Source organism: Rana temporaria, chromosome 13, assembly GCF_905171775.1.
Source record: "Rana temporaria chromosome 13, aRanTem1.1, whole genome shotgun sequence".
Lineage (NCBI taxonomy): Eukaryota > Metazoa > Chordata > Amphibia > Anura > Ranidae > Rana > Rana temporaria.
The window spans coordinates 51721244-51736404 of record NC_053501.1 but is presented as its reverse complement, the minus strand read 5'-3'; the positions used below and the strand labels follow the sequence as shown (position 1 = coordinate 51736404).

Genomic DNA, 15161 nt, shown 5'->3' with positions numbered 1-15161 from the left:
ATTTCTCTTTCTAATTCGCTAGTTCCTTCTTCTGATAGAGCAGGTATTTTTACTTTTTCTAGGGAATTATGCTCTATTCTGTTTTTGCTAAATTGTGTTTCCTCTGCATGGAACAGTTTTTGATGGGGGGCAGTTTTGATTGGGCAGTTTTTTATGGGGGCAGTTTGGTGGGGCGGTTTTAATGGGGGCGCTTTTGATTGCGCAATAGGATGGGGGCAATTTGATTGGACAATTTTGATGGAATGCATGAAAGTTGTAATTGATGTCTGAGCTCTAAAAAAGAAAGATCACAACTAATGTTTCCTATTTGTGGTTATTTCAGGAGATGTCAGCGAAGGACGATCAGATGAAGACGATGGAAAACAGTTACACGGATTGTATGAAGGCCCTGAAAGACAAGGAGGAGGCAGATAAGAAAGAGAAGGAGACCTGGAAGAAGGAGCTGGAAAAGAAGCTGGAAGAGAAGCTGGGCATTGTCCAGAAGGAGTGGGCAGAGAAGAGCGAGAGGAATGGGATTGCCCTTCAGGAGCAGTGTAAGGAAGCCAATGAGAAGCTGCGGAAGATGGAGGAACAACTGATGAAGATGATGGAGGAGTTGAAGGTGACAAAGGAGCAGCATGAAAAGGAGAAGAAGGAGATGGAGGGGCAAATGAATACAATGATGGAGGCAATGGTAAGTATCAGATTGTTGGGGTGTCATTGCGATGGAGCCTACCACACACGGCCGCAATTTCCCAACCAAAAGCTCCCATCGGACTTTTCTTGTGGGAATTTCCGATCGTGTGTACGCCGCGTTAGTCTTACATAGGTGGCAGCCAAAGGGTGAAATCATCCTCTGTGTGATCAGGCCGAGAAAGATCGAGCCAAGAAGGATCAGGATGAAAAGGATCGAGCCAAGAAGGATCAGAATGAGAAGGATCGAGCCAAGAAGGATCAGGATGAGAAGGATCAGGCTGAGAAAGATCGAGCCAAGAAGGATCAGGATGAGAAGGATCAGGCCGAGAAGGATCGAGCCAAGAAGGATCAGGATGAGAAGGATCAGGCCGAGAAAGATCGAGCCAAGAAGGATCAGGATGAGAGGAATCAGGCCGAGAAAGATCGAGCCAAGAAGGATCAGGATGAAAAGGATCAGGCCGAGAAAGATCGAGCCAAGAAGGATCAGGATGAAAAGCCAAAGGATGAGAAGGTACGGGTGATAGGATTAGTAGGGTCAGGGTTACCTAACCCTAACTCCCTAACCCTCCAACCCTAACCCTGACCCTCCAACCCTAACCCTCTAAACCTAACCCCCTAACCCTTACCTAACCCTAAACTCTAACCTATAACCCTAATCCTCTAACCCCCTAACCCTGACCCTCTAAACCTAACCCCCTAACCCCCTAGCCCTAACCCCTATTTGTTCTTTATATAAAGTATTGTAATATAATGGTCTCTTTTCTCTTCTTAGATGATGACGGAGTCGGACCTTCAGAAACAGAAGTTCGCACTTTCCTTTTTACAGATGAAGGATCTGGAGCCCGGTGCTCTGGCCATGGGGATAGAGGAAAGCTCAGAGGAGGAAACCCTCCAGACGATAAAGTTGCAGCCACAACACGTTGAATCGGCGGCGGACCTCCTGTAAGTGATGACTTCTTCTGTCTTTGGTAGGGGAAGTCCATGTGTACATCTGATCTGCTGGAAGCCGAGACCTTCCTATACAGATATGCTGTACATACAGACTGGTGCCGGCACCCCAATATGTGACTAGTACCCCCCTCTCTCCTGCCTTCTGATTGGCCACCATCAGGTCGAGGGGTCAATAATGAAGCCGGTGAGGCCGGACCAAGTGCTCCTATTGGGAGATTATCGGGGTCCCCGGGGCCCCTGAGGATATGTGCCAGCACCAACATTCAGTAGAAAATGTATTTTTATCATAAGAAAGAAATAACCGCCAACTGTTTTCTCTTCTAGGACCGCCAAGATCTTGTATAAGAGTTGTCCTTGCTGCAAATTCGGAGTGTCCCAGACCAAAGCCATCAAGTAAGTCTATTTCATCCTCTTGTACCCCGGACTACACCCTCTTGTACCTGCACTCCACCCGAACTCCAGGAAGAAAACAATGAAATAACTTCTAACTGTTTTTTCTCTTCTAGCACCTCAGAGATCTTTGATTTGCTGTGCCCTTCCTGCTACAGCCTGATGAAGAAGCTGAGCTCCGCCCAGTAAGTATCCTCCAATCATAGAAATATGTTTTGTATTCCTCACTAGACATGTGCACACTGAAATTTTTTGTTTCGTAATTTCGTTTTCGTCATAAAAATAAATTTCGGAAAAAAGAATAATTGCGCTAAACCCAAACGTGCACTAGTGATTAAACTAATAACCAAGTGTGTGTGTAAAACCACTGTGTCCGTGTCTAACACACAAACTCAGTGGAATCAGGGGGCCAAATGGCCTCGCTAGCAATAATATATATGAACCAAGTGGTCAATAACATAAATGATTGTGAACCATAGCCACAATAATTGTTAAAGAAATTAACAAAACATATAATAATATATTAATATAAAGTCCATATAGTCCAAAATAATTTTTAGAAGATAAGTTGTAGGTCCATATAGCAAATGAAGACACCCGTGAAGATTCCAGAAATGTAGTAATCAAACACCAAACGTGAATCCTCCACCAATCGTGCAGCTGCTTACCAGAACTCTGGGTCCTGCCGGACCACTATCAGCATATTTCTCAACCAAAGATTTAAGGCAGCAGTAAGTCCTCCACTTGTACTAGAACCAATCCGTACTCAACGATGGACATAGAAAATAAGACAGAGCCTGTGAAGTAGATGGCACAAGAAAAGATGGGGAATTTCTCTTTCCAGGTGAAAATATCTGCAAGTGGAGACTTGCAAGACAGCGAACAGCGTCCGTTCCTCCCTTTCCCAGCATCTTGAGATGCTGGGAAAGGGAGGAACGGACGCTGTTCGCTGTCTTGCAAGTCTCCACTTGCAGATATTTTCACCTGGAAAGAGAAATTCCCCATCTTTTCTTGTGCCATCTACTTCACAGGCTCTGTCTTATTTTCTATGTCCATCGTTGAGTACGGATTGGTTCTAGTACAAGTGGAGGACTTACTGCTGCCTTAAATCTTTGGTTGAGAAATATGCTGATAGTGGTCCGGCAGGACCCAGAGTTCTGGTAAGCAGCTGCACGATTGGTGGAGGATTCACGTTTGGTGTTTGATTACTACATTTCTGGAATCTTCACGGGTGTCTTCATTTGCTATATGGACCTACAACTTATCTTCTAAAAATTATTTTGGACTATATGGACTTTATATTAATATATTATTATATGTTTTGTTAATTTCTTTAACAATTATTGTGGCTATGGTTCACAATCATTTATGTTATTGACCACTTGGTTCATATATATTATTGCTAGCGAGGCCATTTGGCCCCCTGATTCCACTGAGTTTGTGTGTTAGACACGGACACAGTGGTTTTACACACACACTTGGTTATTAGTTTAATCACTAGTGCACGTTTGGGTTTAGCGCAATTATTCTTTTTTCCGTTATTTCTTTGTTTATACACAATCTAATTGCTGCTTATTAATCCCAATTATTTACCTTAGCGCAGTTGTTCCCAAACCTTTTTTCCTTATAAAAATAAATGTATTTAGTTACTCCCGAAAATCGTTTTGATTTATTTCGTTTTTCGTTGGGAATAGCTTTCATCCGAAAATCCAGATATACTTGGTTTCTGTCGAATGGTTAAAGAATATTCGAGGGAACATCGAAATTTTACGCCGAATCGTACATTTCTGGTCGAATATTCCGCCTACAAGAATTCTAATGTTGTATGACTACTTGAATCTATAATCTCTCTATAATGTGGATGTCGAATCTATTCTCTCTATAATGTCTAATCTATTCTCTATAATGTCAAATCTATTTTCTCTAAAATGTCAAAATCTATTCTCTGTAATGTCGAATCTATTCTATAATGTCGAATCTTTTGTCTATAATGTCGAATCTTTTCTCTATAATGTCGAATCTTTTCTCTATAATGTCAAATCTTTTCTTTTCTCTATAATGTCGAATCTTTGCTCTATAATGTCGAAAAGTACTGTATGTGTGTAGTAGAATATCAGGTTTCAATAGACAGATTGCTATTCAGTCAGCATCATGTCGAATCTCCTTCTATATCGAATTGTTGTTATTCGCAACGAAAATGAAAATAACGCATTTTTTACTGTATTACGGATCTCTAGGTTTTCGTTTTCTGCGCTTTCATTATAGTTTGTTAAAACGATAACGAAAATACCTGGATTTCGGACGAAAATGCATTCGGACGAAAACAAATGCACATGTCTATTCCTCACATGCGTGTTCCCGGACATCCCATAATATCATTACATTTATTATTGGGGGAGGGGTGTCCCCCTCTCTCTCCTGCCTCCTGATTGGCCACCATCAGGTCGAGGGCTCAATCATGAAGCCGGTGAGGCCGTGCCAAGTGCTCCTATTGGGAGATTGTTGGGCCCTTCATTTGAGGGGCCCCCCGGGGGGCCCCCTGGAAGGCCCCTGAGGATATATGCCGGCACCAACATTCAGGAAACACTTCAGAGAGGAAGAAATGAGTAGAAAATGTATTTTTATCATGATAAGAAAGCAATGAAATAACCGCCAACTGTTTTCTCTTCTAGGATCATGGAGGTGTGTCAATTCTGTCCTTGGTGCGGCCACACAGCGTCCCGGAAAAGAGCCACCAAGCAAGTATATCCCCCCTATTGTATCCCCCATGGGGCCCCCGATGTAAGGGGGGCTCTGATGGTACACCGATGTAAGGGGGGGCTCTGATGGGGGCCCCGATGTAAGGGGGGCTCTGATGGGGACCCTGATATAAGGGGAGCTCTGATGGGGACCCTGATGTAAGGGGGCTCTGATGGTGACCCTGATGTAAGGGGGCTCTGATGGCGACCCTGATGTAAGGGGGCTCTGATGGTGACCCTGATGTAACGGGGGGGCTCTGATGGGGACCCTGATGTAAGGGGGGCTCTGATGGGGACCCTGATATAAGGGGGCTCTGATGGGGACCCTGATATAAGGGGGGGCTCTGTTGGGGCCCTGATGTAAGGGGGGCTCGGTTGGGGCCCTGATGTAAGGGGGGCTCTGTTGGGGCCCTGATGTAAGGGGGGCTCTGATGGGGACCCTGATGTAAGGGGGGCTCTGATGGGGACCCTGATATAAGGGGGGGGGCTCTGATGGGGACCCTGATGTAAGGGGGGCTCTGATGGGGACCCTGATATAAGGGGGCTCTGATGGGGACCCTGATATAAGGGGGGGCTCTGTTGGGGCCCTGATGTAAGGGGGGCTCTGTTGGGGCCCTGATGTAAGGGGGGCTCTGTTGGGGCCCTGATGTAAGGGGGGCTCTGATGGCGACCCTGATGTAAGGGGGCTCTGATGGTGACCCTGATGTAACGGGGGGGGCTCTGATGGGGACCCTGATGTAAGGGGGGGCTCTGATGGGGACCCTGATGTAAGGGGGGCTCTGATGGGGACCCTGATATAAGGGGGCTCTGATGGGGACCCTGATATAAGGGGGGGCTCTGTTGGGGCCCTGATGTAAGGGGGGCTCGGTTGGGGCCCTGATGTAAGGGGGGCTCTGTTGGGGCCCTGATGTAAGGGGGGCTCTGATGGGGACCCTGATGTAAGGGGGGCTCTGATGGGGACCCTGATATAAGGGGGGGGCTCTGATGGGGAACCTGATGTAAGGGGGCTCTGATGGGGACCCTGATATAAGGGGGGGCTCTGTTGGGGCCCTGATGTAAGGGGGGCTCTGTTGGGGCCCTGATGTAAGGGGGGCTCTGTTGGGGCCCTGATGTAAGGGGGCTCTGATGGGGACCCTGATGTAAGGGGGGCTCTGATGGGGACCCTGATATAAGGGGGGGCTCTGATGGGGACCCTGATGTAAGGGGGGCTCTGATGGGGACCCTGATGTAAGGGGGGCTCTGATAGGGACCCTGATATAAGGGGGGCTCTGATGGGGACCCTGATGTAAGGGGGCTCTGATGGGGACCCTGATATAAGGGGGGCTCTGTTGGGGCCCTGATGTAAGGGGGGCTCTGTTGGGGCCCTGATGTAAGGGGGGCTCTGTTGGGGCCCTGATGTAAGGGGGGCTCTGTTGGGGCCCTGATGTAAGGGGGGCTCTGATGGGGACCCTGATGTAAGGGGGGCTCTGATGGGGACCCTGATATAAGGGGGGGGCTCTGATGGGGACCCTGATGTAAGGGGGGCTCTGATGGGGACCCTGATGTAAGGGGGGCTCTGATAGGGACCTTGATATAAGGTGGGGCTCTGATGGGGACCCTGATATAAGGGGGGGGCTCTGATGGGGCCCCTGATGTAGTGACGAGTAGAAAGACTTATTAGTATCAATGAAATAACCTCCAATGTTTTCTCTTGTAGGACGGTGGGGATCCCTGATTTGCTGTGCTCTGACTGTCGCACCCTGATGGACAAGCTGCGCTCCGGCCAGTAAGTATATTCGAATGATAGAAAGATGTTTCTTATTGTATTCCTCACATGGGTGTTCCCGGACATCCCATAATATCATTACATTTATTATGGGGGGGGTCCTCTGGTCAGAATATAATCGCTCAGCGGGGAGATCGCTAACACCTCACACTTAGTACAGCGATCTCCCCCCCAAGCTCTTCCACCAGATTTTACCAGACCCACATCTTATGTCAATAGCTCTGATGGGGACCCTGATATAAGGGGGGCTTTGATGGGGACCCTGATGTAAGGGGGGCTCTAATGGGGACCCTGATATAAGGGGGCTCTGATGGGGACCCTGATATAAGGAGGCTCTGATGGGGACCCTGATATAAGGGGGCTCTGATGGGGACCCTGATATAAGGGGGGCTCTGATGGGGACCCTGATGTAAGGGGGGCTCTGATGGGGACCCTGATATAAAGGGGGCCTCTGATGGGGACCCTGATATAAGGGGGGCTCTGATGGGGACCCTGATATAAGGGGGGCTCTGATGGGGACCCTGAATGTAGTGATGAGTAGAAAGACCTTCTTAGTAACAAAGCAATGAAATAATTTCCATCTCTCTTCTCTTCTAGGACCATGGACATCTCCGATTTGCCGTGCTCTGCCTGCCCACTGCTGCAGCCATTCCCCGGCCAGTAAGTATCACATGGGTGTTCCCGGACATCCGGACATCCCATAATATCATTACATTTATTATTGGATTTCATTCTTCTACTGACTTTGTTTTCTTTTCTTATCAGAGAATTAAAGATGACCCGAAACCCTCCTTCAGGACCGAAACTGACAATAATGGGAAAAAGAGTCACCAGGATTCACAATGCGTAAGTATGGGGAAACCAAGGGTTAAAGGGGGAGGGGAAACCAAGGGTTAAAGGGGGAGAGGAAACCAAGGGTTAAAGGGGAGGGGAAACCAAGGGTTAATTAGGCGGTCGCCTTAGGCCTCGCACTTACAGGGGCGTCACAAAGCCTCTGTAGAAGGGTATCTTGGGGTGCCCATAGATAGACCTCTATTGTAGTGAGATAAGAGGGGGTGAGACATCTCCTGCTACATGTCACCCAATCAATGGACAGGACTCCCTACCATCACTCTGGGATTCTGTAACCTTTATGATCCTTACTGGATGGTGCCGAGTGATTTGAGAATGGATGATGGGAGGACAGATCACGCATGCTCAGATATCGATCACATGGGAATGGGATCAGCTGGGATAAAGTACTATAATGACGTCTAATCTCATATCTCCTTTTCTTATTAGTAAAAAGCTTGCGACCGGCCGAGCAACCGCTGCACAGAAGATCTACAAGACTACGACATTAGAGAGTCCATCGATCATCGCACAATTGAGGACAAAGCCAACGATCATCGCACCATTGAAGGCAAAGCCAACGATCATCGCACCATTGAAGACAAAGCCAACGATCATCGCACCATTGAAGGCAAAGCCAACGATCATCGCACCATTGAAGGCTAAGCCAACGATCATCGCACCATTGAAGGCAAAGCCAACGATCATCGCACCATTGAAGAAAAAAACAAGATGCGCTACACATAAGTGAAATGAAAATATCCAAAAGCAAATAAAATTAATAATTGTCCATGGATAATATAAAAATGTAAATAAAGAAACAAAGGGCCAGATCCACAGCCAGCGCCGCAAATTAATTTACTCAAAACTTATGTCATTTAAGTTACGGCGCCCTAAGTTGGTGTCGTAATTGCCGTATCCACAGTGCATTTGCGCACAAAGTTGCGCTTGCGTAACTTAAATCCCAAGGCGTAAGGCGGGGTTTTTTGCAAGTGGGAAGGAAGTGGGCGTGCTTCATTGTAATGAGCCGTGACCCCATGCAAATGAAGGGCCGGCCGTACTGCGCATGCGCGCACGAATCTGCTTCTCACTGGGCATGTGCAGAACTTTGCTTGGCGCAATCAGTGAGATAGGTAAAAGGCCAAGCGTACTTAGTTTGAGGATCGCCCTGTGTATAAATAGCCCCAGTCAAACACACTTCCCTTGCAAAAGTATTTCCCTGTGTTACCCTTCCTAGAGCAAGTTGCTTCTGCTCTGAACGTTTGTCGGTGTTTGTTGGTGAGTTGTGTGTGATAGAGAAGTTTTGGAGGAGTATTAGATTGTAGTTGGTGTTTGTTTCTGCTAAGTGTATTTTGTGTTTGTTTTTTTCTGAGTGTTTTTTTTTTTTTTTTCTGAGTGTATTTTGTGTTTGTTTTTTTCTGAGTGTATTTTGTGTTTGTTTTTTTCTGATTGTATTTTGTGTTTGTTTTTTTCTGATTGTATTTTGTGTTTGTTTTTTTCTGATTGTATTTTGTGTTTGTTTTTTGCGTGTTTGTTTTTGAATTTGTAGTAGCTGTCTGCTTGTGTGTTTTGCTTTTTGTGTGTTTCTTCTGTGAGTGTTTTTGTTTGTTTGTTGTGTGTGTATTTTTGTTTGTTTGTCCTGTGAGTTTCTTCTTGTTGCTGAGTGGTGTCTGTGATGGCACCCAAGCGCAGAAAGCTCAATTTTAATCTGGTTGAGAAGCAAATCCTTGCTAGGTCCATCGTCCGATATGGGCGCTATTTACATGGGCCTGATAGCCGGAACACCTCCCCGGCCCAAAGGAAGGCGATTCTAAAGAAGGTTACAGATCAGATCAATGCGGCGGGGGGAGACGAGGACCCCCGCTGGCATCCAAAAAAAGATCAACGATCTAAAGAGCGTGGTCCGGAACAAGGTGGCTAAGATCAATGCCCATGCCAGGGGCACTGGAGGAGGGGGACCCTGCCCCATCCGTCTGAGTGAGGAGGAATGGGCAGTGGCCCGTTGTTTCCAGCCAGAGCAGGTGGTGGGCCTGCGTGGCTATCAAACAGGTTCTCCTGTGAGGACAGGTAAGTTTTGGGTTTTTCGCTCTGGTGATTAGCATGTGTGGGTGGGGGAAGGGAAGATGTGCCAAGTGTGTGGATCCTCAAACCTGTGATTGTTTTGTGTCCTCCACAGATGACCAGGAGGTTGCTGGCCCATCAGGCCAGGCTGCTGCACCACCCCAAGGACAAGATGCTGCTGATGAGTCCCAAGAAGGGCAGGATTCCCCAGGGGAGGGGAGTGGCCAAACCTCCCCTCATGAGGAGGTTGAGGGGGAGGAGGATGAGGGGGTGAAGGAAGAAGATCTTCAAAATTGGCCGGGAAGTCCTTTTGGCCTCTGATATGATGACCTTTGAGGATAACCTAGAGGCTACACTTGAGGCTACCCCTGAGGCTACCCCAGAGGCTGGCAGCAGTCAGGCCACCATCAGGGGTAGCCCCTCCCACTCCTCCCCCAACAGGCCGCAACTCACAAGGGTCACTCTCTCCCCTCCTCCCAGGCCACAAGCCTCAGGGGCAGGCAGGATGGCGACCCAGGAGACCAGGGGGGTGGCCGAGCGTCTGCCGGCCAGTCTGCAGAAGGACAATGCCCGGCAGACCCGCACTCTGGGTCAGATAAAAGTCACTCTGACCCAGATGGAGCACAGCCTGGGTGCAATGAAGGAGTCACTCGGTGATGTGGCCACCAACTCATTGGCGGTCATCACATGTTTGTGTGACCTGCAGACCGCCACAACAGGCGTGGCCCAGGAGGTGACTACCCTGACCCAGGCTGTGCAGGACAATACCCGGGCTGGCCAGGCCAATACGGCTGCCATCACTGTCTGTCTGACAAGGATAGCCGTGGCCTTGGAGGGCAGGCCAGCAGGAGGACAGACACCAGGGGAGGCTCCTCCTTCCCGTGCTCACCCACCCCCCCATGAAGATACTCCCTCCCCTGCTAACACCCCCCCATGAAGATCCTCCAGTTGGCTGTGCCCGTGCCCGTGTCCGTGCCCGTGCCCGTGGGCAGCCCAGACGGAGCACTCGCCGCCGTTAATAATTTGCAGGGGTACTTTTGATTTTTGATTTTATTTTATTTTTTTATATTTTTATGATTTTGTTTATTATACTGTACTTATGATTTGTTTTATGTGTGTGAATGATGTATGAATGTGGGGGGGGGGGCATTCCTGATAAAATAAGGGTGTCACCCTCAGTTTTGGTGGAGTAGGGATCCCCAGGACCAGGGAGAAGTGATCCCAGGTCCCTGAATGGTGTATGAATGCACAGTAACAGAATTGGAGCCGTGGTGTGGCGTTACTGCTCCCAAGTACCAATGGGGGGGGGGTACTTGGATCTAATCCAATTAGATGTGCATGTGATGTGTCTGTGCTAGGGACCACAGTGGTGTGCATTTATGCATTCTCATTGTGACATAATTAATGTGTGTGTTTACTGTGCAAAGGTGCATTCTGCGAGGCGTCTCCTGGCTGCTGTGCCCTCAGAAGAGGGGGTACCCTCGGTCACTGAAGTCACTAGTCTAGCTATGCGCATGGATGCCCCTGGCATGTTGGCATACAGATTGTAGTCCAGCAAGTGTGTGTGCTCAGCTCTTCCTTAATGGTGTTGCTTTAGCTGACCTTTACACGGCATGTGTAAAATTAGGGCTGCTTTTATAAAGTGTAAATTTACACATTGAAACTAACAGAAGCGCACAGGGCGTAATCTACGGCGCACACACTTAATTTTGTGGATCGCCCTATCTCCCTCATTTGCATCTTTGCCTATCAAAACAGCAGAGTTTCTAGCGTAATTTGCGCACAGAAAAGCGCCAGTGTAATTTTTTTAGGTAGGACGGAAAAACCTGATTTTAAGGCGTATCTCGTTTTGAGGATCAGGCGCAAATATACGCGCCGTGTAAATTTCAATTACGCCGCGTATCTCGAGTTAAGTCGGCGCATCTGCTTTGTGGATCTGGCCCAAAGTGTCCAAAGTCCTTGAAAAAAACAACAGATCCTTTCACCAGTGAATGAGAAAAAAAAAGTCCATATTCGATGATCATAAATTAAAGTGACAATCCAATAGAAAAGATCCTCCACCAAGCGAGTATTGAATCTGCTTACCAGATTCCCAGTGGTCTCTTAATTAAAAGAAGACCCCAGATAGCATGTAGATTGATACTGTAGAGGATTAAGGTCTGTATAGGCAAATCCGGATGTCAATCACTGTTACATTCCCGTAGTAGGAGACTCGGTGACCGTTCCACATGAAGACACATAGAGGGCCGCAATAGTGTAAAACCGTATATAATTTTTTTCAAAGTAAAGACAAAAACACACTTACAATTTAGTAGTGTTTGAAAGGTTTGTCAAGCTGGAGCTCCGGCCGGAAGCATACCAGACAACCTATCAATGGTGTGGAATAGGTGCAATCAACGTGGGGTGATGCCGATGTGAATACACGTTCCGCCCGACCTGGTTTCGCGAAAAATCGCTTCCTCTGGGGCACGGGCAACACACCGAATCACCCCCCTTAAATAACAAAACGCCATATGTGAACGAGTGACGTCATCGGCCGCGCGTGCACGTGCGTGGGTCAAACCAAGCCTCATCCTGATTCAAAACCAATCGCAGTGCGCATGCGCTAGCGGGACGGATGACGAAAATCGCTGATGGACAGCGATGGTGTCCTCATCCCATACTGGTGTTGTGTGAAAAACAATGCATTCCCGCAGAGCAAAGCGAAGCTGCTGCAGGGAAACATAAAACATGAAACCGCCCCTGGAACGCAGAGGGCACTTCCGCGTCACTTGGTCTCATTCGATCACGTGACACGTTAATATCTGTGTCGATATTCAGCCCATATGGCGTATAGGTTTTGACCCGATGGATCCACGCCATTTCCTGCCTGGATATTTCACGGACAAGATTGCTACCCCTCCAGTGCGGGCGATATTTGTCAATCCCAACAAACAAAGTATTGGAGGGATCTCTATTATGTTTTAAATCGAAGTGTCTAGAGACAGAATGTTTATCAAATCCACTCCTGATTTTGGAAATTTGTTCGTTTAACCTAACTGACAGAGCTCTCTTAGTGCGGCCAATATATTGCAGACCGCAAGGGCACTGAATGAGGTATATTACTCCTTTGGTCGAACAAGTTATGAATGGTTCGACCTCAAAGATTTTTTTGTTTGCTGTAGATTGAAAAGAACAGATCTTCCTATTTCTACAGCTATTCAAAGAGCAAACTTGGCAACGTTTACACCTGAAAAAAACAGTTAAGTTCTCAAGGAATGTCCTGGCTGCCTTAGGGGGGTCATGTACACTGGGAGCAATACGGCTACCAATCGTGGATGCACCCCTAAACACGACACTGGGTTTCTCCGGAAGCATTGGGGCTAAGACCTGATCAGTTGTTAAAATGTGCCAATGTTTCTGAATGAGCTTCTTGACACTAAAGTGTTGAGCGGAAATTGTAGTAATGAAGGGTAAAGAAAACCTCTAATTTTGGGCCCCTTTGGCCTTGTCTGCCAATAGTGATGACCTTTCAGTATTCCTGGCTCTCTCCAATGATTGTGATAGAGTGGAGCTATCATACACCTTCTCTTCAAACCTCTTGGAGAGAACTAAGGCCTGATTCTCGAACGTCAGGGGGTTGGTACAATTCCATTTTAGGCGCATGAATTGACCCAAGGGTACAGATTTCAACCATGCTGGCAAGTGGCAACTGTCTAAAGGTATGTATGAGTTGCGGTCGGTTGGTTTAAAAAAAGTGGATGTGACAAATCTACCATTTTCAATGGTGATCTGAAGATCCAAAAAATGGATGGAATGCTGACTGGATTCAAAATTAAATTTAATGCCCCTAGTGTTCTGATTCAATTGGGCCATAAAAGTAAGAAGGTCAGACTCACTACCGTCCCATAGGAGGAGGACATCATCAATATACCTTGACCAGAGTATTATCTCTGGTCGACGCTGGCAATCAATGACGTCCTCCTCCCACTTGGCCATGAAAAGGTTGGCCAAGCTGGGGGCGTATTTAGCCCCCATGGCCACACCTCTGTCCTGTCTATAAAACGTGTTGTGAAACAGGAAATAATTGTGGGTGGCCGCATACTTCAACAGAATCATGATGAAATCTATTTGGGTTTGTACAAGGCCAGACTGTCTTGTCAGGTACAATAATACAGCCTCAAGCCCAGATGATGTGGAATGATGGTATATAAAGAGGTGACATCAGCTGTGACCATCCATACACCTGACTTGGGAGAAATGCTGGCTAGAGTGTTGATCACCTGCTTCGTATCTTTGATATACGAAGGGATCTTCTGCACAAGTGGCTGCAGGAAAAAATCTATATACTTGCCCACCCGGGATGTAATGGAATCAATGCCACTAACGATAGGGCATCCCGGGGGGCAAGTCTGATTTTTGTGGATTTTTGGTAGGTAGTATATAACAGGGGTCCGAGGGGCACTCGGCACCAGAAATAGAGCTTCCTTACTGTTCAAGATGCCTCTCTTGAGCCCCCGTTTGACCAACCCTTCAAGTTCCATTTTTATAACCACCTATTGGGTCCCTATTGAGGGGGGTGTAGGTTTCCTCGTCATCAACTATCCGGTGCATTTCCTTCAAGTAATCACTCTGATCAAGGACGACTATACCCCCCCCTTATCAGCCGGTCTGATCACTAAGGACTTGTTAAGACATAGAGATTCCAGACCATTTGCCAAGTCCCTATTCAAGTTGGATTTGCGTATTTTAAGCTTATCCAAATTGTTAAGGACGACTTCCCTAAACACCTTGATACTTGGGGCCAAAGATCCTGGCGGGTTAAACAAGGAGGCATTAGCCAAGGATGAATGTTGATATTCATTAGTAGCCTGGTGACCAGAAATGGGATTGGAGAGAAAATATCTCTTAATACTAAGCCGTCTGGTGAATTTGTGTACGTCCATGTAAGTTTGAAACTTACTAAGATTTCTAGGTGGGGCATATTTCAGTCCTTTGTCTAGCAGTTTATTCTCCGAGTCGGTGAGTGTCTGTTGGCTAAGATTATATATGCCTATTCCTAGGTTCTCTTTCTTTTTGGCCGACTGGGCCCTCCTCCCCCCTCTGGTGCCTCTCTTCGTCCTGTGTTGCCTCCCTGGCCGGGGGGGGGGGGGGCCCCTGCGAAAATCCCAATTCTGGTTAAATAAATTAGCAGGAAGATTAGCAAGGTAATTGAAACCCTGATGGCCACCAGACATATCTGGGTAACCTAAGGGATATGTGAAGGGGTTCCTACTTGGATTGGTAAATCCAAAACCAGCCCTGCTAGGTGTTTGACCACCGGTGTTATCAAAATCAGATATGGGCATAAACCGATTCTGAGTGGGAATATTAAAACCAAGACCACCTTGACCAAAATCGTGTTGATACCCATAATTAGGTCCAACAAAACCCGTGTTAGGAGGTGGAAATCTGTGATTATCTGGAGTTCTATTCCACATGCGAGGAGATGAAATCTGGTCATAATGTACCACACCACGGCCTGAATTATTCCCATTAGAAGACCCTTTGGGGACAGCCCCCCTCTGATTAGGTCTCTTATGAGGACCCTTGTTTTTCTTAGTGTTATTAGGAACATGAGATGGGGCCCCCTGACGAGGAGGATGTGAAGTTACAACACGTGGTAGTGAGGAAATGGGGTCGGTGGAGGGATCGCACCACTAGAAGGTTGTGGCGTGGTGTCCATCCCTAAATCGCCCTCGGTATTAGAAGAGAGTTTTTTCTGCCATAAG

At 47.4% G+C, this 15161-nt stretch overlaps 2 protein-coding genes across 2 annotated transcripts; both read left to right on the top strand.

Moving 5' to 3' along the window:
- The first annotated feature begins 304 nt into the window (after nt 1-304).
- Nucleotides 305-6468, top strand: LOC120920053 (uncharacterized abhydrolase domain-containing protein DDB_G0269086-like). Its single transcript, XM_040331965.1, has 7 exons — nt 305-673; nt 848-1186; nt 1448-1617; nt 1951-2019; nt 2133-2201; nt 4689-4758; nt 6451-6468. The coding sequence occupies exons 1-7, from the start codon at nt 326-328 to the stop codon at nt 6466-6468; spliced, it is 1083 nt and encodes a 360-aa protein (XP_040187899.1). The 5' UTR covers nt 305-325.
- LOC120920922 (adhesive plaque matrix protein-like) lies at nt 6457-8160 on the top strand. Its single transcript, XM_040333371.1, has 4 exons — nt 6457-6519; nt 7117-7179; nt 7285-7365; nt 7801-8160. Exons 1-4 carry the CDS (start codon nt 6497-6499, stop codon nt 8099-8101), a joined length of 468 nt encoding a protein of 155 aa, XP_040189305.1. The 5' UTR covers nt 6457-6496; the 3' UTR covers nt 8102-8160.
- Nucleotides 8161-15161: the final 7001 nt, after the last annotated feature.

What these genes read in the sequence shown, in the direction of transcription:
- LOC120920053 (XM_040331965.1), top strand. Translation starts at nt 326, where the DNA reads ATGTCAGCGAAGGACGATCAGATGAAGACGATGGAAAACAGTTACACG. An exon ending in TCCCAGACCAAAGCCATCAA is followed by an intron (nt 2,020 to 2,132) that starts GTAAGTCTATTT and finishes TTTCTCTTCTAG; the next exon opens with CACCTCAGAGATCTTTGATT. An exon ending in AAGAAGCTGAGCTCCGCCCA is followed by an intron (nt 2,202 to 4,688) that starts GTAAGTATCCTC and finishes TTTCTCTTCTAG; the next exon opens with GATCATGGAGGTGTGTCAAT.
- LOC120920922 (XM_040333371.1), top strand. Translation starts at nt 6,497, where the DNA reads ATGGACAAGCTGCGCTCCGGCCA. An exon ending in GACAAGCTGCGCTCCGGCCA is followed by an intron (nt 6,520 to 7,116) that starts GTAAGTATATTC and finishes CTTCTCTTCTAG; the next exon opens with GACCATGGACATCTCCGATT. An exon ending in GTCACCAGGATTCACAATGC is followed by an intron (nt 7,366 to 7,800) that starts GTAAGTATGGGG and finishes TTTTCTTATTAG; the next exon opens with TAAAAAGCTTGCGACCGGCC.